At 42.6% G+C, this 25617-nt stretch overlaps 2 protein-coding genes and 1 long non-coding RNA gene across 4 annotated transcripts in view; 2 read left to right on the top strand and 1 right to left on the bottom strand.

Annotated features, from left to right (window-relative positions):
• The window catches only part of npy (neuropeptide Y), a 3204-nt gene extending 678 nt beyond the window's left edge, over positions 1-2526 (top strand). Inside the window, exons 2-4 of the mRNA XM_067611245.1 lie at positions 185-372; positions 2041-2130; positions 2246-2526. Coding sequence (XP_067467346.1) covers positions 185-372; positions 2041-2130; positions 2246-2267 — 300 coding nt within the window. The 3' untranslated portion in view covers positions 2268-2526. The remainder of the gene's footprint in view (positions 1-184; positions 373-2040; positions 2131-2245) is intronic.
• The window catches only part of LOC137197810 (uncharacterized), a 10662-nt gene extending 5066 nt beyond the window's left edge, over positions 1-5596 (bottom strand). Inside the window, exons 1-2 of the long non-coding RNA XR_010931508.1 lie at positions 5132-5596; positions 1412-1531 (exon numbers count right to left, since the gene is read on the bottom strand). This is a non-coding gene — a long non-coding RNA (uncharacterized lncRNA). The remainder of the gene's footprint in view (positions 1-1411; positions 1532-5131) is intronic.
• Positions 4053-25617, top strand: pals2b (protein associated with LIN7 2, MAGUK p55 family member b). Of its 2 annotated transcripts, XM_067611243.1 has the most exons (14): positions 4053-4202; positions 10627-10689; positions 14219-14490; positions 17496-17596; positions 18251-18403; positions 20092-20244; positions 20411-20638; positions 21423-21554; positions 21641-21737; positions 22019-22087; positions 22176-22337; positions 22448-22650; positions 22837-22965; positions 23938-25617. In XM_067611243.1, the coding sequence occupies exons 3-14, from the start codon at positions 14361-14363 to the stop codon at positions 24112-24114; spliced, it is 1734 nt and encodes a 577-aa protein (XP_067467344.1). In that variant the 5' UTR covers positions 4053-4202; positions 10627-10689; positions 14219-14360; the 3' UTR covers positions 24115-25617. The 2 variants fall into 2 exon arrangements, with proteins under 2 accessions (XP_067467344.1, XP_067467345.1); XM_067611244.1 differs by lacking the exon at positions 14219-14490.

Below are 25617 nucleotides of genomic sequence, written 5' to 3'. Positions count from 1 at the left end.
TGTATGTTTTTTTTCTCTGATCAACTAGAACATTATTCTTCAGCAACGACTTGAAAGCTTTTGCAGTGATAAATCTGAGCTAAATGAACAGTACTCATTCTTAGAGTTGAGTAGGGGAAAAAAGCTCATAAAAAATTAAGTGTCCAAACAAGGGGTCTCACAGTTGCTCTTTACTGTTCCTCAGATGCATCCTAACTTAGTGAGCTGGCTGGGGACTCTGGGGTTCCTGCTGTGGGCGCTGCTCTGCCTGGGCACCTTGACGGAGGGATACCCGGTGAAACCGGAGAACCCTGGGGAGGACGCCCCGGCGGAGGAGCTGGCCAAGTACTACTCAGCCCTGAGACACTACATCAACCTCATCACAAGACAGAGGTAGGCGGACTAATTACACCTCTGCAGCAATAGAATAGAATAGAAGCTGATTCACAGAGCTGGAGTTCATTTGATTTCAGGTCTAATTTGATTTCAGTAAACCAGAGATATACTTTTTGTCATATCTCACATGTGCTTTATTCTATCATTCCAATTTGTCATGACTTTGTTAATCAATTGGTTTCTAATGACGTCATATCATTGTTTTCTGTTTCTGTTTTAATTAGTGCTTTTTAAATATACCAATGTATTGGGTTTCCTGGGGGACCCCAGTCAAAAGCATCCAGTTCTGCCTATGCAGTTTTAATAGATGGAACTATTTATTGAGTTGATGTTTGCCATGGGTCCTAATTTAAAGTATCACACACTATCAAAGGGGTGTAGAGACACTCTATCAATCATTTTGAAGGCTTTGTGTAAAGATTGTACTTGGGATAAAAGCTGCAAATTTCATTTTACACAATATGCAAATTAACTATAACTTTCCCAAAATAATAATAATCTGTTTTTTTCACATATGACATTAATTATATAACTAATAATGTTTTGAGAAGAAATGAGTTAGCATTTTGCTTTGATGGTTGTTTCTTACAATAGTTTATTCCCCAGTCGGTTGTCCTTGTATGATAAATATGTTGGTAGGATGAGGCTTAATTCTCCACATTTATAATCATGGTATATAAAGAGATTACTGCATGCTATCAGATAAAAAAGCTTGTAATTTCAGCAGTGCTGCAGTATATTCTTCATGTTTAAACCATTATCTCCCCTAATAGGTAAACACCGCACCAATTCCACATTTTGCTAAGCAGGAATGCAGTATTTTAATTTTGGTGGATTGTTTATTCTCATAGGTGCCACAGAAAAATAATATATAAAGTATGAAAAATTAATTTTCTTCTGTTTCTGCTATCATCTAACTAGACAATAATAGGAAACTTTCTCTGACAGGCATTTTCTGTTATGGGCATATCTGTAAATACAGCAACAAAATGGGTTTTCAAAGAAACAGAAACGGGGAGCATATCAATAAGTCCACCTGGAGTTTTGCCTGTTGGAGCTGCCAGTCTGAATCATGCAGGTCTGGCTGCAGCTTTTCCTAAATGATACTCTCTCACACACCTCACAGAGCAGGGCACACCCGCTGCCCATTCACCACCTGTGAAAAAAAAAAAAAAAAAAACCTGAGGTGAAATAACTGTCATGGTCAGCTTGACATGTCAAATTACCCCCAGTTTTCAGCTTTCTTCTGAATGTCAGGGGCTGGGATGCCGCTGCAGGCATTTAGACACCCATGGGGAGAAGCGCGCCGGCACAGCTTATCATCTGAGGAGCAGAAAAGGAAATATGACCACCTGGGATGCAACTCCTGTCTTCACCCGCTGAGTCTGTGTCTGACTGTGTTCAGTTTTCACTGAGCTTATAATTGGACTTATGACATGAGAACATGCAGAGTAATAGGGCACTGTCATTTATTGCTCTGTCTTCAATTCAGCACCAAGGCTCTTTGATCTTTTTTTCATTTGACAACCAAAAAGTCTAAATCTCTTCAGATGGATAAATCATCATCTGTGTGTGTGTGTGTGTGTGTGTGTGTGTGTGTGTGTGTGTGTGTGTGTTTGTGTGTGTGTGTGTGTGTGTGTGTGTGTCTCACTTTGTGTGTCTCAGGTATGGGAAGAGGTCCAGTCCTGAGATCCTGGACACACTGGTCTCAGAACTGCTGATGAAGGAAAGCACAGACGCTCTTCCACAGTCAAGGTGTGTGTGTGTGTGTATGTGTATGTGTGTGTGTGTGTGTGTGTTACTTTGAGCGCTATACATTGCTATAACTCTTGCAGGAAGCTGACTTTCAACTTTGCTCCTCTCTCCCCAGATATGACCCATCATTGTGGTGATGTCATCAGTGTCCACTTCATACCCTCCTACGCCCAAAGACCACCCTGCCTCTGCCCTTTTACCTCGATGAGCCGCCACGTATACTCAACCCCTCCTCCTTACCCATCAGCTACAGTCAAGACTGCTTCTAGTATGTGCCATAAATTGTAAATAGTTTATTCAAAGCCGCCATCTGTGAATCATACAAGTAAAGAGGGGGAGGGGCATGTTGATTGTATTGTATAATTGTGCTATTAAAGATTCATTGTTTGAACAAAATGTATTTCTTGGCATCTGTTTGAAAGGCTGTCAATTTTAATTGGTTTTGAGGTATTTGGTTTTGTACATATTGCAGTCAGGGTGTGAGTTCACTACACTCAGGGAAACATGCCAAAGCAGTGGAGCAATACAGGATATATTCTACATGACGAGTTATTTGAGATAAGTCACCCAACTGTCAGATTAGAGAGAACATTGGTCCTGAATGCACTTATAATGTTAAAATGTTTCTTAAAATAGTCTCCAGGCACTGTTTGGTTCATGTCTCTCCATGATGAGATCAAGTTTGAACTTGCTGTGCCACACCTTGCCTCCCAGCTGCAACCCACGGCTGTACCCAGCGGTTATATAGCTCTATGAGACTGGATAATGGGGCAAGTGCATGAAAAGAACATTTGAACTGGGCCTAACAAGCATGAATGGTCCGGTGAAAAGCTCATACAGTCAGAAAACATCAGTCAATTTGAGGCTGCCAATAGGGTAGCTAATGGCGCTCTCTTGTGGCCATAAGGATGAGTACCTACTCTGAAACTAAATGAAGGGAAAAATGGCATTGCCACGGGCATTATTGCAATTATACGAGTGGTTAGCCTACCGCAGCTTGACATCACATCAGCCCCACAAAGCACAAATCAGTTCAGTTAAGAGGCTCTGCAGACACACAGTCTGCAATGGAAATGAGATACCCCCCACCCCAAAGGATGAAAAAACATTCAGAGGAGGACCGGGTGAATTCTTGGTAGTCATGCAGACGTTCAACATTTTTGGAACAGGTATAGAGTGTGAAACAAGCGGGCCATTTATTCTAGTGGTAACACCTGGTCATTCCCGACGCTCATTTCCATGTGAAGTGATGAATTGGAGATCTGAAATATTCACCGCCTCCTCGCTCTCTGTCTCCCTCCTTCTCCCAGCTAAAGGCTTGGAATCTCCGTGGAGACCAGATAAAAGTAGATGAGAAATGAATGTGCATGTATGTGTCTGGTAAAGAAAAAAAAAAGTAGATTAATGTGGAATAGAACTCATCAGCCTCATCAAATCCAATTCGTGGTTGTTAATCTGAAAAAAGAACCTCTTTCTCCTAGATTTTAGTCACACTGTTACCTGTCACACATGGTTAGCGCAGACATTAATAAAATATTACTGTTATGTAATTATCTATCACAACTAGAGTGATCTATGTTACCGAAAGTGAATAGTGACCGTTCTGTGCTTGAATTTTCTCTTGGTATCAATATAAATACATTATAAAATAGTATTTTGTCACAAATGAGTCAACAAAGGCTTTAATACGTAAAATATCTTATAATAATGGTAATAATGATAATATGAGTTATGCTTCTCTTAGAATTATAGCTCCTTAGTTATACTTTTCTTTAATATCCACATAATATGCATTTGAAATTATGCTATAATGTATTTGTGTGAATAAACGACGGTGTAACTTTGTATGAAAATACTATACGTTACAATATATTCACTTTGCGAGGGTTGAACCTCAGCTGCCATTGGTCTGTGTTGCGTGACGTCAGCAGAAGAGGCGGGGCGTGTCGGTTTGATTGGCATCTTGTTCTCTGGTAGTCTGCTGCGGGACCAGGACAGACAGCTGAGGGGGGTCTGAATGTCCAACCGGGACGGTCGGTGGACTACCGCGAACTCACACACACGATTCACAGGTAAGTCACGGCTCGTGATCATATTCGTGCTTTGAAGATTTTGAATTCATTCATCCCCTGGCATTGAAATGAAAGACAAAGACACTTTGCCGTGTTTGAGGTGCAGTAGAGTTTGACAGAGGGGAAGCTTTGCCCCCCTCTAGAGCCCGCTATGCTTTGAGAACAGGCTTTATTGAGACAGATATCAGTTGGCGTCTGGTGCCTATTGTGGAGTCAGACGCGTCCTTTCCCTTTTCCTGCATATGATGAGGAAGGATACAGCGGATGGGTTGTAGTCGTAAATGCGCGCACGCCACAATGGCTGGGATGGGTAACAAAAAATGGCCGCACGTGTGGCGAGATCGGTGTGAATGTACAGTTGTCTGGTCAGCCAAAACGGCGCAACCGTTTGGCACGGATCTGGCGCACGGTTCAGGCGCACGGATCCAGCGCACGGATGTGGCCGTGCGTCAGAACCGTAGCGTGGACCCATGACTGGGAAGACAAGAGGAAAGAGCTGCAGGTTATAGTGCTGACAGGATGAGAAGGTTGGAACGCGCCACCGTGCCGAAATGACAGACTGCGATATCTACCAGCAAAGGGTGGTGGGCTTGAGGAACGACACATAGAGCGCGCTTTTATATTTCATCAAGTCACGTAGGGTAACATCTGCGCCAGGGAGATCATTGTTCCATATGTTATTTTCTGGAAAAAAACAAAAACTTTCACAACAAATATTACCATCGCATTGTTTGCACTGAGCTGATGTTGAATGAAAAGAGACCGGTGTCTTGGCACAAGCTGGCCGACCGGAGGTGCAGCCAGACGGTCCTATCGATTTATTTTTTTTGTCCTCCACTGAGATGTACGAGTGCGCCATCCAATAATGTACTAACACGATGTCAGAAGCAGTGTATGTGAGCACTTAATCGAAACATGAAACCACCTACTTATCGCAGCAGACCACAACTCTCAATGAATCTTGGGACTTCCTTGCTCAGATGAGCGCAGGGTCACTTGGCAAGGTTTATAAGCTGTTTAGCCTCGCGCACGTGATGGGGGAAGCCCATGGACATACGCAACATCCCCGGGGATCCTTTCCTGGGAAGGCTATGGGCCACCAGACCACTGAGAGTGGCAGCCTAGATCTTGTTGCATCTAAACCAGAGTTTATGGGTCTTCACCTCTTCCTTTCTTCTAATAGAGCCTAATCAGATTACTTGAATCTAATAGGTTGAACAAACAGAGGAAGGGAAGGAGACGAAGACAGTTTAGTGCATTAGAGTAAATCTGGAATCTCTGGGCAGGGATATCCAGTAAGTCAGGATCCAGGATGACCTTTATTGTTCTGCTGAAGTAGGTGGAATAAAGTCAGATTTCTCCAGCCCTTATATGCATATTCTTTCCCGTCAGCAGGGCAGAAGAGAACACGAATTTCAAGTTAAGTGCATGTTCCCCATGTTGGAACATATGAGAGCTGTCAGTGAGTCATTCAGACACTAAATCCAAAACTCAGAGGCCTCTACTTTTCCATTATTAATACACGGCTATGGGAGCGATAATACAGGGGAGTAATACAGTAATACAAAAGGGAGGAAGGGTGTAGATAGAGAAGACACACACACACACACACACACACACACACACACACACACACACACACACACACACAACTGGAGTGACTCAAGCCTCCCAGCTATGAACAACACATGGCTGTTATCAACACACCTACAATCAACCCTTCCTGCCTTGCACCTCCCTACTGTTAACACACAGCTAACCCCATAACAGTTATCATGAGCTAATTGCAATTCTGTCAGGAAAACACACAACCACAACCCATTCTGAGAAGAACAGCATTTTGAAATGTTCATGTGAATTGCTACCAGGAAAATGAAGGCAACCCGTCTTTGACTGTTTTTGCTGCAGCCCATAGTGCTGATTCACCAGATTCCATCCATCACTAAGGTCTTAAAGGGGCATACCACTGCAGATAAACAATAAAAGTATCCATGCACCATTGGGCAGGTTGGTTTTGCATAGGAAACGCCACCTTCTGTCTACCAGCTACCCAATCTGTGATGCAAAGCTCTTAAAAAAACTCCACAAAGGACAAAGTGCTAAAGATGGAAAAGGGGGACATAATAAGCTGAAAACTGACAGCTGAAAATGTACCTACACTGAAATCTAATGAGGTCATCAAGTAAGCATACCAGATCAATGTCTTCTTCAATATTTACTGGAGCAGCCCCAGATAGCAGGATACCACAGGTTATAGCTCCTTGGTTTGACTCAGGATATACAGTACATGTGTTTGTCTTGCCAATATTCAAAAATATAACAAGATAAACCTAGAAAAGGGCATTTGGTGAGCAGTTCTTTTTCCTTTCTGTCTTCCTCATATCAGAATTGTATCATCCAGCATCACATAACATCAATTTTTCAGATTTTTAAACTTTGCAGTCATGTTAAATGCTGTTGCATCACTTCACCATCCCCCCCTCTTTTCCTTAATACTAATGATCAGTAGCAGGAGGCTGGGAAGGGAGAGACTGAGAAGCAAGTGAGGCCATGTGGCAGTTAGATTATGTCATGAGGTGCTCATTATTAAGATCTCTGCGGGTTCAGTGCCTGAGGCTTTTGATGAGCTGCGGACGGCCATGTAATTATATCATCCCAAGCTTCGTGGCAAAGCACAGACATCCCACCAGCTGTAACATCACCGAGGAGGGGGGAATGAGGTCATTTTTGGTGATGCGGAATAGAAAGTGCACCGATGCAGCAGTTGATGTCTTTGTGTGAAATGGTAGCAATTTTGGTTGCGGTGTCAGGTGAAGAGTATAGAGGTGAGCATGAATCAGCAGAAAGGTGGATGGAACTGCATTGTCATCACTTGTGGTGATGAAAACTCTCTAGGATTTGGGGAGATTGAGCTGATTTCATCAACTCTTTGTAGACAGCAGCACCAGCAACTTCAATAAAAGAGTGATAACTTGTTTAAAAAAAAAGCAGTCATGATTAATATTATGCTGATATTGATCTGCTAAGATGGCTATCTTGTGGGTAGCAGTGTAATCCTCTTATTGAGCGGCTGTGTTAACACATAGAGTGACCTACATAGGGTTTGTTTGGAGGCAGAGGGTGACGGAGATGGTTAGGTGGAGAGGGGGTTAGTCATCTGAATAGCCAGTCATTGCACATTCTTCCTTGAATATCTTGTGCCTACTAGCACTCGCTACCAAACTGGAGACATACAGCGAGAGTGCTGCCTTAGTAATTGCTCTTTGCTACCCTTGGAGTCAGCCAATGCAGCGACATCTGGACTCCCAGGCAGGACTGAGCTCACTGGCCTCCTTTGTGATTCTCAAGTCAGTGAGAAGAACTGAGAGTGACGGCTGCTCTCAGAGCCCCGTCGCCTCCGGCTCTGCGGTGCACAGGAGGGCAGAGAATAAAGGTGGAGAGAATATCTAGACATGAATGGTTCCTGCAGGATGGATGCCTTATGGACTCTGTGTGTGTGTAGTTGTGTTTCATGACCCCGAGGGATGTGGCATTGTGCTCCAACCCGAGACTATAAAGTCACAAAATGTGCTACCGACTCAGGGGTAGAGTGAGATTCCCTGCTAGTATGACAAGAAATGCGGGAATTAAAACTACACTGCCCGCTGATGTTTGTTTGCGCTTTTCATAGCGTGCACACATACACACACGTTTACATGCCTGAGACAGCAATGATGTTTTGCACAAAAACAAACCCTCTGATCCCCCATAATCCCTCTCCCATGAGCTGTCCATCATCTCACTGCTTGGCAACCGGGGGGTACTCTGAGGGCTTCTGTTGGCTCATCCTCTCCTACAGACCAGCCAATGGTGGCCTGTTTTGCAAGTGACCACTTCCTGGGATTTTTTCCCCTCTGTCCCAGCAGAAAGAAAGAGGTAGAGGACAGTGAGGTAGTAAGAGGACATTGTGAGAGTCCGGCACATGCTCAGTGTTATAATTGAATTGCGTGTTGTAACCTAGTTCCTAGTCCTTGAGGTGACCTGCAAATAAGTGCATACACAAACTCTCCACATCTATTCTATGTAATGCAAATTCCCAAAATGCATTCGTGGATATTCTGATAAAACAAAAATGTTCTATTTTAGTGCAACTCTAACCAGAAGAACTACGGTTACCTGGTAGTTTCTAGAAACACATCACAAAGGTTTCCACACGACCACTCCCACCACTCTTTTATCTCTCCAAGACTTTCTCATCAGCTCACTCTCCTCTCCTCATCCTGCCAAGACCTGAGAGGCTTTTCCTATAACTCCATCTTATCTGTAAGGATTCTTCTCTTTTTCTCTTTGCCTTCATGACTCCTAATCTATCCCTTATTCTTGTGCTCTAAATCTCTTCCCCAGCTCCTCTAAAAATTCTCCCACTCCCTCTGCCCCTTTTTATACATTCCTCTCAAATCAGGTTGCAACCTTTCCCATCTTTTTTTCTGCACAGCTTTTCATCTCCTCTGCTCGCTCCTCCTTCCTGTTCGGACCTTTGATTGGCCCAGCCCGGCTCCTGCTCCTGCTCCTGCTCTTTGGTGCGGATGATTTGGCGAGGAATTGTCCCAGTGGCTTTTCCTCCATTAACATTCTTCCAAGGGATATCTTTCACTTCCAATGAGCGTGCCGAGCCTGATTGTAATCTGTGTTGCGTAATGAATCGACCTCTCACTCTCCCCCTTCCTCTTTCTTTCTGTCACACAATGAAGGACCAATTAGCTCCAGCATGATGTGTGAAAAGACTTCTGTACAGCGAAAAGGGATAACAGCAAACCGATGATGAGTAGACTTCTCTAGTGTGTTGTAATCACCTTTACAAAGTGTGTTTTGACACTTGGAAACCATTCTGATCGGGCAGGGGAGAACATGTTGGTATGACCCAGACTAGAGAGGAGCTTAAGGTCAAAGGTCAAGTGTACTGTGTGATCTCATCCTGAGTGGGAGAGAGAAATATTCTTTATTTTGGGATACTTGAGATGAACAGAGCGCAGAATGAGTATGTAGAAGCTCTGGCTTTTATGAGACAACCTTTTTAACCACCAAACTCTCCTCTCACTGCTCAGGACGAGAGAAAGTGGCCAAAAGAAATGAAGCATAGAGGAGTGTAATCTATTGTTTTGTGGGTGAGTGCAGGCATCAATTATTTGTAATCATAGTATTTCATTGTTTTTTTTGCTGGCATGCATTGTTCCAATGGTCCATTTCACAATAGCCATTCAGAGCAGCATGAATGGGTTTAGCACCACCAGACTTTGCAGTTCTATCATACGGATATTGTTTTAAACATCATACAGTAGTGATGGGGTTGTTGCCGGGGGCAACTCTTTGTCCATATTCAGAAGAGATGAGGAAATGGCCTTTAGAAAATGTGGTTTTGGGGGATAATGCTGATACCAGAATAATTTTGATTACTTGGGATGAACTGTTCATTCTTGACCTCAACTCAACCCAAGGTCCACTTACTGTACTTGCTTGTTGTGGAGCTTTCGACTGCCTCTCACGAACCTCCAGAACAAGCTAGTAAGTGGATCTTGAATTGAGATTGTTTTGTCAACTAATTCTGGTAATTGGCAATTAATTCTCTGTTGTTTTTTGTTTTTTTTTGGCTGATTATATTTTATTTTTATTATATAGACACATGAACACACATCTTCACCAAGAATGCATCCATTTAAATTTGAGGTTAAATTTGTTTTTTTTGTTTTTTTGTTAAAATTTTCTTTTTCTGTTATCTCAAGTCCTGCAGAGTATCACAGTACAAACATATTTCACTACTAAACATTGTAATAATAAGAAGAAAGTCTGTTTCTAAATGAACTAAACCACTGCCCTCTGCATTATCCACTCAATCTGCAAATGTACAGTGATACAGTAGCCAATAATACTACCTTCCAATACAGTCAACATGATATACACAGATAGTGCGTGTATGCACGCGCGTGCAAGACTGCAAGTCAAAGTTAGCAGAAAGTCGTTCTGGGAATGATTGCATACTGCTTTGTCATTACTTTCAGAGAATAGTGGCTATATTACTACGTTTGTGGCACGTTGCCAGCTGATGATGAAGGCATACTTGAATAGCCAAGGAAAATGAATCGTCCTGGATGACTCTCTGTTTCGTTCTGAACAAACAACGGCCTCAGTCTGCAGACGAAACTCCTATCTTGCGAGAGGCAGGGATGACATAGATGGATGAAATAGATAATTCACAGGGAAAAAAGAAGTCAATGAATGTGTGAGGAATAAGCACAAGGGTGTATGTCTGTATGAGTGTACGAGTGTGTGTGTGTGTGTATGGAATAATGAAAACCGGTATGCAGGAATGCAAGTGGAACTGAATATTCATCCCCATAAGGATAAGCCTCACAAACTTTCAAACACTTCTCTTCTTCTCTCTCTCCAGGTCGTCACAGTCGACTGATGAGCAGCCAGTAGGACGCGGGTTGGGCTACACCGACTGGCACAGGTAAACACGACTTCCTCCCTGCCTCTACCTCGGTCCTGACACACTGGACACATTTAGGGGGAAATGTTTCTTGCATGCTGACATGATTTTGTCAGTTTGGTGTGAGAACTGCCAGCCTTTGAAGCGAGGATGTTCTCTTGCTGCTGCTAAAAAAAAAGCCTCACTTTCAAAGAAGTGAGGGAGCAGCTGGTTTTTCTATTCGTGCATATACTGTATGTCCATGTGGATTACAATGTTAATAATTCATTCTCTGCAATTCAAGGGCCATACCAATATTAATCTGCAAACAGTGAATTTCGAAATTTCAAGGTTTTTATATGACAAAGATCTGTACATATTCACTTAATGCCTATGAATAATACCTGATCTGTGGCATTATTGGCCCTTGGGTACAATTATATTTTTGTCAGTGTAAATATGAGACTGATGTCTAATATTTGTCAGATTTCTTACTCATACAAACTTCTCTAGCCTTTAAAAATACCAGTGTGCTTTTACTGTGTGCTATGTACATGCAGAGATTGGCTTATTGCTGAAAAATAAAGCACTTATTTTAGTAAAAAATGGCACAATCTTAATTTTGCTGATGATACACTTGGAGCTTGGGCATCAAATGTTTTCCTTAAAATCTGTCACGTTGTGACATCTCATGATGCTTTGTTATAGCCTCTGTTTTCTCCTCACACAGCTGCTCTGCCTCAGTCAAGCTCTGTGTGAAATCTCATCTTCTTACTTTCTAAAGAGAATCAATTAAGTCGACATTTTAGAGGAAAGACTCATGATCAAGAAACTGAACTGCCATTAGTTCTTTCTGTAGGCCATTTATGTTACTTTCAGTTTACTGAAATGTAGTTTCCATACTGATGACCAAAAAGGCTCCACACTTGGGTCAGAGGCAGTGGAAGTGATTCAGTGTGTTGCGAAAGGCAATTTGAACCACTCCCAAACCAGGCGATGTATCGTACTGCGCTGATAGCCGTGTAGAGATGTTTGGACGCCGGATATGGTGAGAGAGGGAGTGAGAGATTCTGTAATCCCGTGCTTTGGTGGCTGGATTAAAATCCTACGTCCTGAGGTGGGGGAGGGGTTGACTGGTCGTGTTAAGGATGGGTTGGAGGGAGAAGGGGCGGGGCTGGGCGGGGCGGGGCGGGACGGATTAAAGCCTACAGATCTGCTCCTTGCACAGCTGTGTGTGTGGGTGGGAGGGGTTTAATGGATGCTAAAGAGGAGGAGCCTGTTTAAAGTGACTCTGATGCCTTTTTTTTTGGCTTTTCCTCTGACAGCTTTGGTATTGAATATGCAAGAGGGATGACCAAAGAATCTCAGCTGAGCATAAGTAGTTGCATTATGTAATATTGTAGCTACAGAGTGAAGGCCATTAATAGAGACTTTAGGGTTCTCTACGCTAACAGCATGGCTCTGGTCAGCCGGTCAGTCCACCCCTTTGGTCAAAACCGAAAGAGCTCAACAATTATTGGATAGACATTCATGGTAGAGAAGACAATGAAGCCCTCTGACTTTGGTGATCCTTTGACTTTTCCTCCAGCATCATGCACTATGAGGTTGACATTTTTGTTTTTAGTGAAATGTCTCAAAATTATTAGAGTGATTACCATGAAATTTGGTACAGATATCCATGGTGCCTAGAGGATGAATCCTAATGACCTTAGGGATCCCCTGACTTTTCATCAAGTGCCACCAACAGGTCAAAGTTTTCTCTTATCCAGTGAAATATCTAAATACTGGATGGATTGACACAACATTTGGTACAGACATTCATGTTCACCACAGGGTTAATTGTTATAACTTTGTTTATATCTTTTTAATTTGTCCAATATAGAGCTGCAAGGAATAGGCAATTAATCGATTAGTCATTCGATTGAAAATTAATCATCTTAATTAAATGTTTTAGTAATTTGCTGAAACCATTTGGGCTGGTTTCAGCTTCACACAGTCATGATTCAATGCTTTTCTCTGTCATGATAGTAAATTGATTATCTTTGGGTTGTGGACTGTTGGTCACACACATTTGTCTGACCGACCATCATGTTTTCACTGTTTTCTTTCATTTTGTAGACAAATCGATTAATTTGAAGAATAACATGGATAGCATTGCTAATGAAAATAATCATTAGCAGCCTTAGTCCAATACTTTGGTTTATGTCCAAATACCTTTCAAAATGAATAACATACCAATCAGTCCCAACTGTACTTTGTGTTTAGTGCTAATAAGCAGATGTTAGCATGTTAACTCTCTAAAGTAAAATGGTAAACATTGTAAACATTACATCTGCTAACATTACATCAGAATATTAGCATTGTCATTGTGAGCATGTTAGCATGCTGATCTTAACATTTAGTTCAAAGCAACATTATTCCAGAACAGCCTTGCAGAGCTGCTAGCATGGCTGCAGACTCTTTTATTTGAAAGACTGCCTTGTTGTATTGTGTTCCTGTATTTATTTGTTGTGTAGTAATTATACATTTTCATTATCTCTATATAAAATGAGACATTGGCAGAAGAATATTTCCAAAAAAACCCCCATCAAGACACACCCAGTAGTTAGCCCAAAAGTGTTAATACTCAAGGGTGGAGCAGCTTAAACTGCAGCCCCAAAAATGTGCATAATCCTGTCAGCAACTCAACTTCACTGACTTAGCAAGAAGTAAGGTGGTGAGGGAACATTAATTTAAAGAGGAAGAGAGACTAAGAGAAAAATTAGAGAGAGAGAGAAAAGCTCCCATTAGGCTGACACATGCTGCTTTAAGGAGGTGGAGGACTGCTGAGGGAATACGGCCGAGCACAATCTGCACATGCTGGGAGTTTCTGCACAGTGCTGCAGCGGGGTGTCAAACCCTAATGCTGTTTGAATGAGAGAAAGAAGCAGGAGAAGAATGGGAACGTAGGGTCAGGCCCCCTTCAGTAACACTTATGTAAGATTACTTACATAATGACACTTCCAACTGGTGTGTGTATGTGTGTGTGTGTGTGTGTCCCTGAGTCTAGACAAGAGGGGCAACTCAACTTTGGGTGGGGTCGGGAAAACAAGAGGAGGGGTACTCAAGCAAACCCTCAACAGCAGGAGAGGATTGTGGGATTATGTGTGTGTGTGTGTGTGTGTGTATGCGTGTGTGTTATCAACGGAGAGGGAGGGGTGAGGGTTAGGAAGGGAAGGTATTAAAGCCAGAGTGGAGGGAGGGGACTGACAAGCATTGAACGCATGTCCACATCTGTGTGTGCAATCCAGCTTTCTACCTCTTTCTGTCTTTCATGCCTGTCCTCCAGAGCTTGTCTTATCTTCTCATCGGTCTCTCCCCTTCTTCTTAAATTTCTCCCTCCATCTTCCCTACTCTTCACCGCTCCTCTTTGCGTCCTCGTCTCTTAATATCCTCTGATCTTAATCCCACTCTATTGTCGCTCGCTTTGTGTCTCTTTGCTTCTCTCATTGTCTGCCCTCAATCCCCCCCCCCCCCCCCCCCCCCCCCTCCTCTCTCTCTCTCTCTCTTTCTCTTCTGTACTGTCCCTCAGTGTTTCTGGGAGTTTAAAGGGTCAGCAGTGCCAGACAAGAGGATTGGAGGACAGAAGACGTAGTTGCAGAACTACTGGTGGTTGACTTGTGGTTAGCCTTAGCGTGCTTGTGGCGGCAGGGAGGAAGAAGGAGGGCTTGGAGATGGTCACGGAGGATGCCTGTCCCAATGGGGTACGGGAGGAGGAGGAGCAGGAGGTGATGCCCCCTGGAGAGCCTGGCGTGGAAGGGGCCCCGGCCGTCCGGTCCACCCAGGGAGCAGATACGTCTGGAGGTGAGGAAAGGAGGAGGAGGAGGAGGAGTTGAAGTGTCACATACAGTAGATGAGCAGAGAGAGATACTGTAGTCTTTGATTTTGTTTTAAAATTTGAGACTGAGCCCAGTTTAGAGTGTGAGTAACTCCTACAAAGTGATGTGGTTGCCAGATTTATTTAATTATCTTGAGATGAATATGATCTGACAATTCTTCAGAAAAGGTTTTCTGTGAGAGTTTCCCCTGCAGGGCAGTTTGGTTCACATCCTGCACTTCACACATGGGTAATGTTACTTTTGTGCAAGTCGAGATGTTCCTCTGATCTTCATCTTGCGAGCTAAACAATAATAATACCCCATCTAACGCAGGTTGCCAGGTCTTCTCTTGTGGGATTTGTCTTGCATTCCTTGAGAAACAGAGTTAGGAATTATTAAACAGGGAGTCTCTGCATTGGCATTCACCGCACACCGTGCTGGTAGGTGTTCATTACAGAGGCGGTGGTTAGATGGTGAGAGAGACTGCAGACAAACCACACAGAGGGAGGAATTAAGAGCAGGTAAGCAGGGTGATTCATTATGTAGATGAATAGTACAGCTGAAAAAACTAACTCTGCTGTACACTGAACATTGCTGTAATCTGGTAGCTTTTACAACTTCTTCAGGCCAGGTTTAACAAGGGTCTGGTAGGTTGTTGCCTCTCCATGCCATATTTCATAGGATTATAGAGACTTTAGGTTAGGAAGCTTTAGCTCATCTCCAATCTCTGGCTGAATAGAGAAGCATCTCGCGCCTGCTTGTCGGCATGAGTAATGTACACAAAAGTACACGTGGCAGAGGGGCGGAGGGCGGGATGAGATGAGCAAACATTCCTGTGGTCGAGGATGCAGTGACACAGTGAGCTGACCAATTGGGTAAAGGTCAACACTGAGCGCACAGAAACTCACATGGATCCAGCTGTGTGTGTTTATGTGTTTGAGGTTTTGAAGTCAGATATGTTCAAGTGCACGAGCGAGGTTAGTTTTGATGTTGCTTTTTGCATATGGTTAGAAAGTTTGTTGTGCCATAGAGTGGGATCAGATTTTGCATGTTTCTCTCATCCATGTTCTTTCTCTCTTTCAAACAAACAGGACTATTTCTTTTTCTTTTTCTTTTTTACATTTTTAGACTCACTGAACCATCTGCAACACATTATAGTTCTCCAGATTTCAGGAGGTTTTATACTCAATAATTGTAAGTGTGAGTGAGTGAGTGATTGCTGTGCAATCAAGGCAGAGGTTTAATGCCTGTTCATGTGTTTGCACATGTTAGTGTGTGTGTGGATGCTTCCATTGCAATCACAGCTTTGACAGACTTCATGTTTATCTTGGCTTGTGAAAGATTGCGTGGGGTCCCTGCAGGAACTTAATTTCCTGTTTATACATACTATCTATTTCATATCTGAATTTAGTTTGAGATTATGTCTCTGTGTTGTCACACATTAAATACATTGCTTTATGGATGTGCAGTTTTAACCTCCTTCCCCTATTTGTCCTTCTCTAAGAGCATCATAAATATTTAAGGTTTGTTTTTTGCATGGAGCGAGCTGTTTACACAGTCTTTCTGTGCTCACTGTGGTTATCAAGCCTCAGTGAGGTCTTTGCTTCACTGCGAGACAAAATTGTCTTTTCACCCATCCCGATCTTTTCCATGCAGCTGTGGGACTTTTTTGTATGTATGATGAATAGATATACAGTATCTCTGATGGTAAAAAATAACACTGTCAACCTCTTTTTTTAGTGCTAAAACTGGAAAATGAACCATTTTTCTAAAATACATGAATACATTGACTTCTGATGACAGATACCACTCAGCTCTTACAAAAATATATTTTAAATTTTTACATGTACAAGCCACATGTGCCATATATCACATGAGATTTCATCACATGTGACATGTCCAAAAATCACATTAATGTGAATTTATCACATGTGAAATGATAATCCATGATTTCAAAAGTACAGATATCAAATACCATGAGATACCAACAGCTGCAGTATTTCATGTAGTATTTCGTGGCAGCAATTTATCTGAATTAAATCACCTGAAGGACTGACAACACTACTAACATTTCTTCTGTATATGAAGATGTTTGCTTCAAGTCTAAACTAGCACCTTTCTTCTTAGTGTGTGTCACTTTTTTCAAATGAGGAGCTTAAGGTATCACAATATGACTTGACTTCATGACATGAAACATGAGTCCAGGTTTAAGAATAATAGTAGGCTCGTACATAAAATTACAGTCAAACAAAGAAATCGTACAGTGAATCTACTCTATACAAGTGCTGACTGGACATATTTACTAGCCACATATGTGACTCTGTGTGTAATGACACAGAGTCACATACACGCACTCCCAGGGCTTTAAGTATCTTAAACGGGCTTAGATGGGCTTTGAGACCCTGGCATTAGGGCGTTAGCTGGCTGATGTCGACAGTCCACACCTCTCCCTCACTCTGTCTGTGTGTACATAGCGTACAAGACTCAACAGAGGTCATTTATTGAGAAACTTTCTTACAACTGAGAGCATTTGAATCCTGGAAACCTGGAGTTTTGGAGCTCGTTCTGAATGGATTAAACTTACTGTACCTCAAGATGGAGCCTTAATGTGAGACTTTTGAGCACTCTGCTGCGTGACTGGTGTACAGAATTCTGTATGAAGAGGGGTTAATGGACTGCAATCATGCACGATCAAGGTCTCAGAAGGAACTCTCAGCATAATTGTATAATAGCATATTTATATGGTAGAAAATATCTCTTAATTTGAAGCCTTGAAACATGTGAGGCCAGTCCTAACATTCATCAGCCAGCGCCTACTTTTCTTCCCATCAGCTGCTGTTTTATCTTAAAGACTTTTGTGTGTGTGTGTGTGTGTGTGTGTGTGTGTGTGTGTGTTTATGTTTATGCTTTGTCTGACTTTAATGCCCGGCTAACTCACCTTATCTCTCTTTTCCACTGTTTCTATCTGTGTCTCCGGACCCGTCTATCCAGCCATGCAGCAGGTGTTGGATAATCTGGGTGAGCTGCCCACCTCCACGGGAGCCAAAGACATCGACCTGCTCTTCCTGCGTGGCATCATGGAAAGTCCCATTGTACGTTCCCTGGCTAAGGTAGCACACACACATACTGTAGCCCAGGGTGAGCAGCAGTGAGCAGACTAACCGCTAGCCGGCTCTGCACCCCCCACCCTGCTGCCAGCGGTGTTTTGCTTACTGTGACTGAGGTGCTGTAGTACAGTAAGGCTTTGACTAACACAGAGTGTTCAATGCATCTGAACTATAAATGCATACATACTCTCAGTAACAAACTGGTGCAGATTCACACCGTTGTGTCTTTTTTTTTACTGACGGTGCATGTATTGCAACACCGCTGCACACAGACAGTGCTGTAGGAAGTTTAGTGTGCAGCGAGTTCAGTTAGAGGACAGCTGTAGTTTCTGCTAGACAGGCTGTTGTCATTTTCCGCCGGTCGACTTCTCCCTGCAGGGCTGGAACTTGTAGAGATGACTAAACATAAATAAATACTCCTCTGACTTTTCACACAGTAACACAAGGCAGATGGTGGCTACCTCACAGAGCAAAATAATCCCACGATAAATCAGCATCCGATACAAAACAAAACTCAACTCCCATTCATCATTAACACATACAAATAAAAAGTAACACAACACTTCAAGTCATGACAATATAAAAACATAACTACCATCTCTCCACGTGCCTCCCTGAGCTTTTTTCTGTCTCACCCAGGCTCAAGAACAGCTGGAGGAGGTAAAGCTGGAGGCGGTGCAGGACAACAACGTGGAGCTGGTGACGGAGATCCTGGGTGACATCAGCGGGCTCAAGGTTAAAGACGACAGTGCGGCCGAACTGTCCAGGATCCTGCAGGAGCCTCACTTCCAGGTGAGCAAACACACACAAGCTCATTCACACATAGCAAACACCTTATACGCTGCATGTTTAAATCTTTGTTCTGGTGATAAGGCAGAACAGACATGATTTGTGGGAGTGACTTTGCTGCTGTTGGATTGAATATTAACTCAGTGCATTGACGCTATTGTTAACCACTTTTTATCATATAGAATCGCAACTTCTTTGCATTTGATACCACAGACTGACATTGTAAAGAAAGCTTACTTTTTCTGCTCCTTATTGACAGTAATTCAGCCAACAGCAGTTCACAAATCATGTGTGTAGTACTTTTTTCTGTGCAAAATGTAATATGTCACTGGAAACCAGGGACTAGTTTGGGTTTTTTTCCTTTTAAGGTTTATAGTACAGTGTACATTAAACTGTTAAACTATAGTTACAGTGGCACAGACTTGATGTTTTGGATCCTGTCCTCATGCATCAATAGAACACTAACCTCTATCCCTGTACCTACCAGGGGCATTACACAGGCTAGACCAATAGGAGTTAAGACCTCTGAGCCTAGAGAAGCAATTCCACCAATCAGAGCCATGTGTGCTATAAGCTGGAGGATAAGACCCTGTTGACCTACTGAGAGAAAGAGAGAAACAGGGAGGGAGGGAGAGGCGGGCTAGGGAGAAAAGAGAGAGGGAATAAAAGGAAACTGATATTATGTCACATATTGAGTTTAGACTTGTTTTAGCTTACCTATCAATAAATTGTTTGTGCCTGGCTGCTGGTAATATAGTTGTAAAGGTTGCACAAGTAGTAACTTAAAAACAATGGATTTGGATGAAAGTTTGAGGATGGATATTCAGTGAACCAAGAATTGATTGGATTTGGTGGTAATCCATATTTGGGATTTCAGCCATTACATGATTAGTTCTTTTTATAGCCACAACTTTTAATGCGCCGGTGGGAAGACACATCTGAGACTTTCAAGTCTGTTGTCAAAGAGCATCATGTTCACAGGGTTTTTTTGTTTTAGAAAATCAAACCAGTTATTATAGTTGTTGCAGCATAGCATATGAAAGCATTATCAGGGTTGGTTTAAGCTTCTGCTCTATTGATGGCCCTCGAGTTGATTCTCTTTGTATCTGTGATTGTATTTAATCGACTTCACAAGTATTCTACCTCTAGTCTCTTCTAATGTTTTTCTTTGAGACATCAAGCCTCAGTTTGGTTGGCATCATTTAAAGTGAGCCTATGTAACTGTTGCTAAACAGCTTTCATTGTGGCCATGAGTGACAGTCACAGAATAGAAGTAAATGCTGCATTCAGGCTGTAGCCCTGTGTGGAAAAAAAAATACAGCCTCCTCATTCATTTTAACGCAGTCCAGTGATGCCGATGTGGTATCAAAAGACACAAAAAGCCTGGCTCAGCTTTTGCCGCAACATAACATAATGCAATGCTACGTTATCTAGTGAGATGCTGCGTTGGTCTGTCAAATACTTGCAAGTGCACATTCCAGGTAGATTACTTTGTAATGTGAACAAAGCATTTCCACTGTCTGCTTGGCAACCATCAAATAATTACCACCAGTATAGCTTCACACATACCACCGAAGTAGAACTCTGTGATGTTTTCAGTCTGAACACCCACTAATGTAATAATAGCACAAGTAGAGAAGAGTCATGAAGTCAGTGAACTGATTCACTTTTTCTCCTTTACTTTCTCTCAGTCACTTTTGGAAGCACACGACATAGTGGCCTCCAAGTGCTACGAAGTCCCGCCCCCGGCTGAGACGGCCAATGATGCAGCGGTGAACAGTGCTCTGATGCAGGCCGATGCTGTGCGCATGATTGGCATCCGAAAGAAGGCCGGAGAGCCTCTGGTGAGCAGAGACAGAAACAGTCTGATCGTATCTGCATACAGTATGTGTGTGTGTGTGTTTGTGTGTAGAAGAGGAAGATGGGGGTGTTTGTGTGTATATGCATGCTAATGTCGACAAGCAGATATCAGAGGATAAACCTCATCCTGCTGTCTCCTCTTCTTCTCAGGGTGTGACATTTCGTGTGGAGAAAGATGACCTGGTCATTGCAAGGATCCTTCACGGCGGCATGATTGACAGGCAGGGCCTGCTTCACGTGGGTGACATCATAAAGGAAGTGAATGGCAAGGACGTCGGCAACAACCCCACCGAGCTGCAGGAGATGCTCAAGGACTGCAGCGGAGGGATCACTCTCAAAATACTCCCCAGCTACAGAGATGCTCCTGCACCTCCACAGGTACACATGCACATAGAAATGTCAAACAAGATGATAATGTAAACAAACACAAGCGCCGCCACTTACGTAATAAGGGGCAGATGTTGGACAGGGCTGGTGATCTGTCCTTCCCACAATCCCCTGTGCAGGAATGTGAACCCTGGGAGCCCTATTAATAACACTCCACATGCTATCTAGGTCACACTAGCTGTTTCTGTCTCTTGCACACACTCCAAACACACACATGCTTCCTGTAATCTCATTCTCCCACACATGGAGAGTACAGTAATTTATGTTATTTTTAGACATTTTCTCTCGTGCATGCAACACCTATTTTTTGTCCCATTATGGCTCCCAAGCACTCCTGAAGATATTGTGCATTGTAAACAAATAGACATAAACTTGGAATTGCTTATAAGGCTTAAATTATAAACAATGGCAGTAAAACTGACTGAGACATAATGCAAAATCACATCCTGCTCTGTTGCTCAGGGCGCTTTGCACAGTATTTTTTACTGGCTTGTTTTATTGCTTCCTCTGGCTGCTTGTTTAATCTATTACATCGGCCAGAGCACTTACCCTCTCTGGCAAAAGGATCCACTATTGGCGCAGCGTGAACAGCTGTGTAGGGTGCATTGTGGGGACCTAGGATGTAATGGGTGTGAATGAGTCACACAGTTACTGTGTCAGTGTGTGAGATGGCACACTGAGCTCGAGCCTAATCAGATTTTCTTTTGATTTCAAGTGTGCCAAATTTTCCTTTGACCACTGCAAAGACTGGGGACTGTTTATCTGCTTATCACAGGTGTATGTGCGGCCGTACTTTGACTATGACCCAGCCAATGACAACCTGATCCCTTGTCGAGAGGCGGGCATGGCTTTCAAGAAAGGCGACATCCTTCAGATTGTTAACAGAGAGGATCCCAACTGGTGGCAGGTGAGCTTTCCTCCATTTTTTCCCCTTTATGTGTCTGTTGTGGAAGATCACAGGGACATAATCATCTGATCTCTGATCTGTGCCAGGCATGCCATGTGGTGGGCGGGGCCACAGGACTGATACCCAGTCAGTTCTTGGAGGAGAAGAGGAAAGCTTTTGTCCCCCGAGACTTCGATGGATCAGGTAGGTCACTACATGCATTTCTTGGTGGTGTTTTGTACAAGCACTTTGAAAGATTCTTAGCTTAGCGCTTATACTCTTAAGTTTCCTGTTCTTCTCTTTAGTAATGTTGATGTTGAACAGTCTGTCAACTGGTTTGCTGCCTGACCTCTGTTCTTTCTCTATTGCTTTTACCTCTAAAAACTGATTTACACTCAGAAAATGGCCCACTCCTGCCCTCGTCTGGCCAAATGCTGCAACAGCAGAGATATGAAAGTGCTTAATTGTTCCATCTTGTTTTGTAGGGATCCTTTGTGGCACCATAGCTGGAAAAAAGAAAAAGAAGATGATGTATCTGACAGCTAAGAATGCAGGTCAGATTCTTCACACTGTTGAATCTTAGCTGACATCTTCAGCATCATTATCTTTGATTGACTCACAATTGTGCCTGTGTTTGAACAGAGTTTGACAGACACGAGCTGCAGATCTATGAGGAAGTGGCAAAGGTGCCTCCATTCCAGCGAAAGACACTGGTTCTGATTGGTGCTCAGGGTGTGGGCCGACGTAGCCTGAAGAACCGACTGATGGTCCTCCAACCTACCCGCTTCGGCACCACTATACCATGTACGTCTCACTTGGTTTTATCTGTATTTCAGGTCACAACCCAACCCTAAAGAGGAGGAATAGTTCAGCGAATGACTCATCAAACATTTAACTGAACTTCTTCTGTTCAGACACTTCGCGGCGGCCCCGTGACGAAGAGCTGGATGGCAACTCTTACCACTTCACCACAAGGACAGAGATGGAGGTGGACGTGAAGGCTGGCCGCTTCCTGGAGCATGGCGAGTACGATGGCAACCTGTACGGCACCAAGATTGAGTCCATCCATGAGGTGGTGGCCACAGGTCGTACCTGCATCCTGGATGTCAACCCACAGGTATAAGAGAGGTTTAGGGAGAGTTAACATTTTAGATAAGATTGGATAGAATAAGATATGTTGAGGGTCCTTTAAGAAAGAACATTTTGCAGCATTTCCTTTTTTGGAGGGAAGAGAAATTAGGGACATTGAAGCTAGGACAAAATGATTTAGGACTGCTTTGTCACCTCCTGTGTTTCCCTGCAGGCTCTGAAGGTATTGAAAACAGCAGAGTTCATGCCTTACGTGGTTTTCATCGCAGCGCCAGATTTTGATACACTCAAGGCCATGCACAAAGCTGTGGTGGACGCAGGCATCACCACTAAACAGCTCACGGTGGGTTAACAACCGTCTTTTGTTCACACATACACACACCTGGTTATGTGCATCGATTACACTCCAATTTTTAAAGGATATTTTAATACTATTAGCCCTTTTATTCTCCATATTTATAATTGCTCCCCTTCCTCAAATCCTGCACCAACCCATTTAAAAATGCTTTAGTCCAGCCTTTATTTTTTAAAAATAGGGCTCAATCCCAATGATTTCAATAATTTTAGACTAATTTCTAAACTTCTCGTTTTAGCTAAACTCCTTGAGAAAGTGGTGGCTGATAAACTTTAAGATTTTATGAATGAGAACATTTTCAGTTTCATTTTAGAGGTCGCTGCAGCACAGAAATTGCACTTCTGAAGTTGGTCAATGATGTACTTTTAGCAGCTGACACTGGGCGCCCATCTATTTTAGTTCTTTTAGACCTCAGCGTGGCATTTGACACAGTTGACCACGTCATTCCGCTAACCTGTCTTGAGTGGGTAGGTCTCAGTGGTATGGCTCTGGATTGGTTCAAATCCTACCTCAAAAATAGGACTTTTTATGTTGGTTGAGTCAAGTGCAGGTCCTCTAGTTCAAAGCTGCATTGTGGGGTTCCTCAGGGTTCAGTGCTTGGCCCAATTCTCTTTTCAGTCTATAAGATACCTCTTGGAGTACACATCAGTTTCCACCTTTATGGGGATGATACCCAAACTTATTTTGAATTAATGAGATTCTCTCCCTCTTAAACTGCCTTGAAGGCAAAAATGGATGGCTTTCATTTTTTTTACTATTAACTCAAAAAATGGATTGGTGTTGATGTTGCTAACCCTAAAATCACAAATTCAATTGTGCAGACCTGTTTCTATCAACTTTGTGTGACAGTTAGCAACATGCACAATACCAGGACCCTGAAACTGAAGCACACCCACCCAATTTTTTTCTACTTGCTTGTAATAAGTTTCCACAACTCACCTGTCCTTTGTGCATTGACAGGATGTGGACCTGAGGAAGACAGTGGATGAGAGTGCCCGGATCCAGAGGGCTTATAATCATTACTTTGACCTCACCATCGTCAATGACAACCTAGACAAGGCCTTCGAGACATTACAGGCCGCCGTGGATAAACTGTGCAGTGAAACCCAGTGGGTCCCGGTGAACTGGGTGTACTGAGGACCAGCAGCAGTGCTCCACTGACCACTCTGAGCGGGTCACACTGACCCACCAGCATGTGTGTGTGTGTGTGTTTCTGACCACAGAGGCCAAAGAGGAAGAGAAGAGGGAAGAGATACTTCTGCAAAATAACAAAATATTCTTTAAAAAAAAAAAAAAAAACTTCTCTTGGGCCTGCACACCATGCAACTTTTTTTCTACTCAAACTCAAAGGGAAAGAGTGCTTATTTATTTTATAACTTTTTATGAAAGATCTTTCTATTCAATGTGGAATTACAGTGAGAATGAAACAAAAAAATCTGGTCATGGGCCATATTTTTGCATTAATTTATTGTTGTAGTCTTATTTTTTAGTTGTGTCCCCTGAGTTCAAGTGTTTTTGTCGGTTTTTCCTTCACGGACACCTAGGATTTAGGATCGCCATCCAAGCTCCAAAATGAAGACAAGGAGAGGCGTCGGATTCATCAAGATTTTTGAGCAGTCCTTGTCCAAGAAACCTGTCAGTGTCACACATCATTGCCACGTCTGAGCAACTTGTGTACTTGTGTTTTATTTTCACCTCCGTACAATTAATCCTTTAGTGTTGTTATGTAGCTCTAAACTCTTCTATCAGTGTCACAGGATAAGCTTGGCAGAAATAAAGAGGTTGACAGGCCTGTTTGTGCACAACTCCTCCAGTATGTAAAAGAAAAAAAGTTATAATGTACTTTTTCAAGATCAAATACTGTCTGTCTTTTAATTTTGTCTAGCTTTGTTTTCTTATGCTAGTTTTTCACTGGTGTTGTGATTTTTAGAGTGTAGTGTTTTGTCACACATGATCATTTGCTTTGTTTTTAATTATCCCGCCTGTCTGTCTGGAGTATGACTGTCATTGCCCTAATCTTTATTGTCTATATGCCAATTTATTAATGTTTTATATATGTGAATGTGGCACAAACCCACTCTCTCCTTATGGCCCTTATCTTCAGTGTTGCAGTATGCCAAAGCCCCAATCATACTCCAAATAAAGTTTGAAATCCATAATTGGTACATCTGATCAATATTTCAACTACAGGCTATAATATGCATTTATAATTTAACACAATATGACTTTGTGTGGCAAATACATCTAGCAAAGCCAAAGGTTAAAACTCCTTTTACGCAAAAAAAACATGTCTTAGACTAGTGTATGTCTTAAATACTTCTTAATCTGTCTTAAAACAAGTATATTCCAAAATGCCACTAGTTTCCATTTCAAATTAATTTCTGAAACCTGTCTTGAATCGGGAGTCATTGTATTGGAAAGTTACAGACTTCAGGATCAATTTAGGACCCAGATATATGGCCTAACTTGGATGATCTTAGCGACATTTGTGATGTTTTTAAAATTGACCCGTGCCACGTTGTGAAAAAAAAACAGCCCTACTACTGCCTGTTGAATTGTTTTCACATCAACCCATGTCTACAGATTTGTTTCTACATTTTTATCAGCAAAGTTATAATAAAGTTTATTACATCTCACAAA

Source organism: Thunnus thynnus, chromosome 15, assembly GCF_963924715.1.
Source record: "Thunnus thynnus chromosome 15, fThuThy2.1, whole genome shotgun sequence".
In the NCBI taxonomy this organism is placed as follows: Eukaryota; Metazoa; Chordata; class Actinopteri; order Scombriformes; family Scombridae; genus Thunnus; species Thunnus thynnus.
Note: the sequence above shows the minus strand (reverse complement) of the source record. Positions and strands in the feature narration are given on the sequence as shown.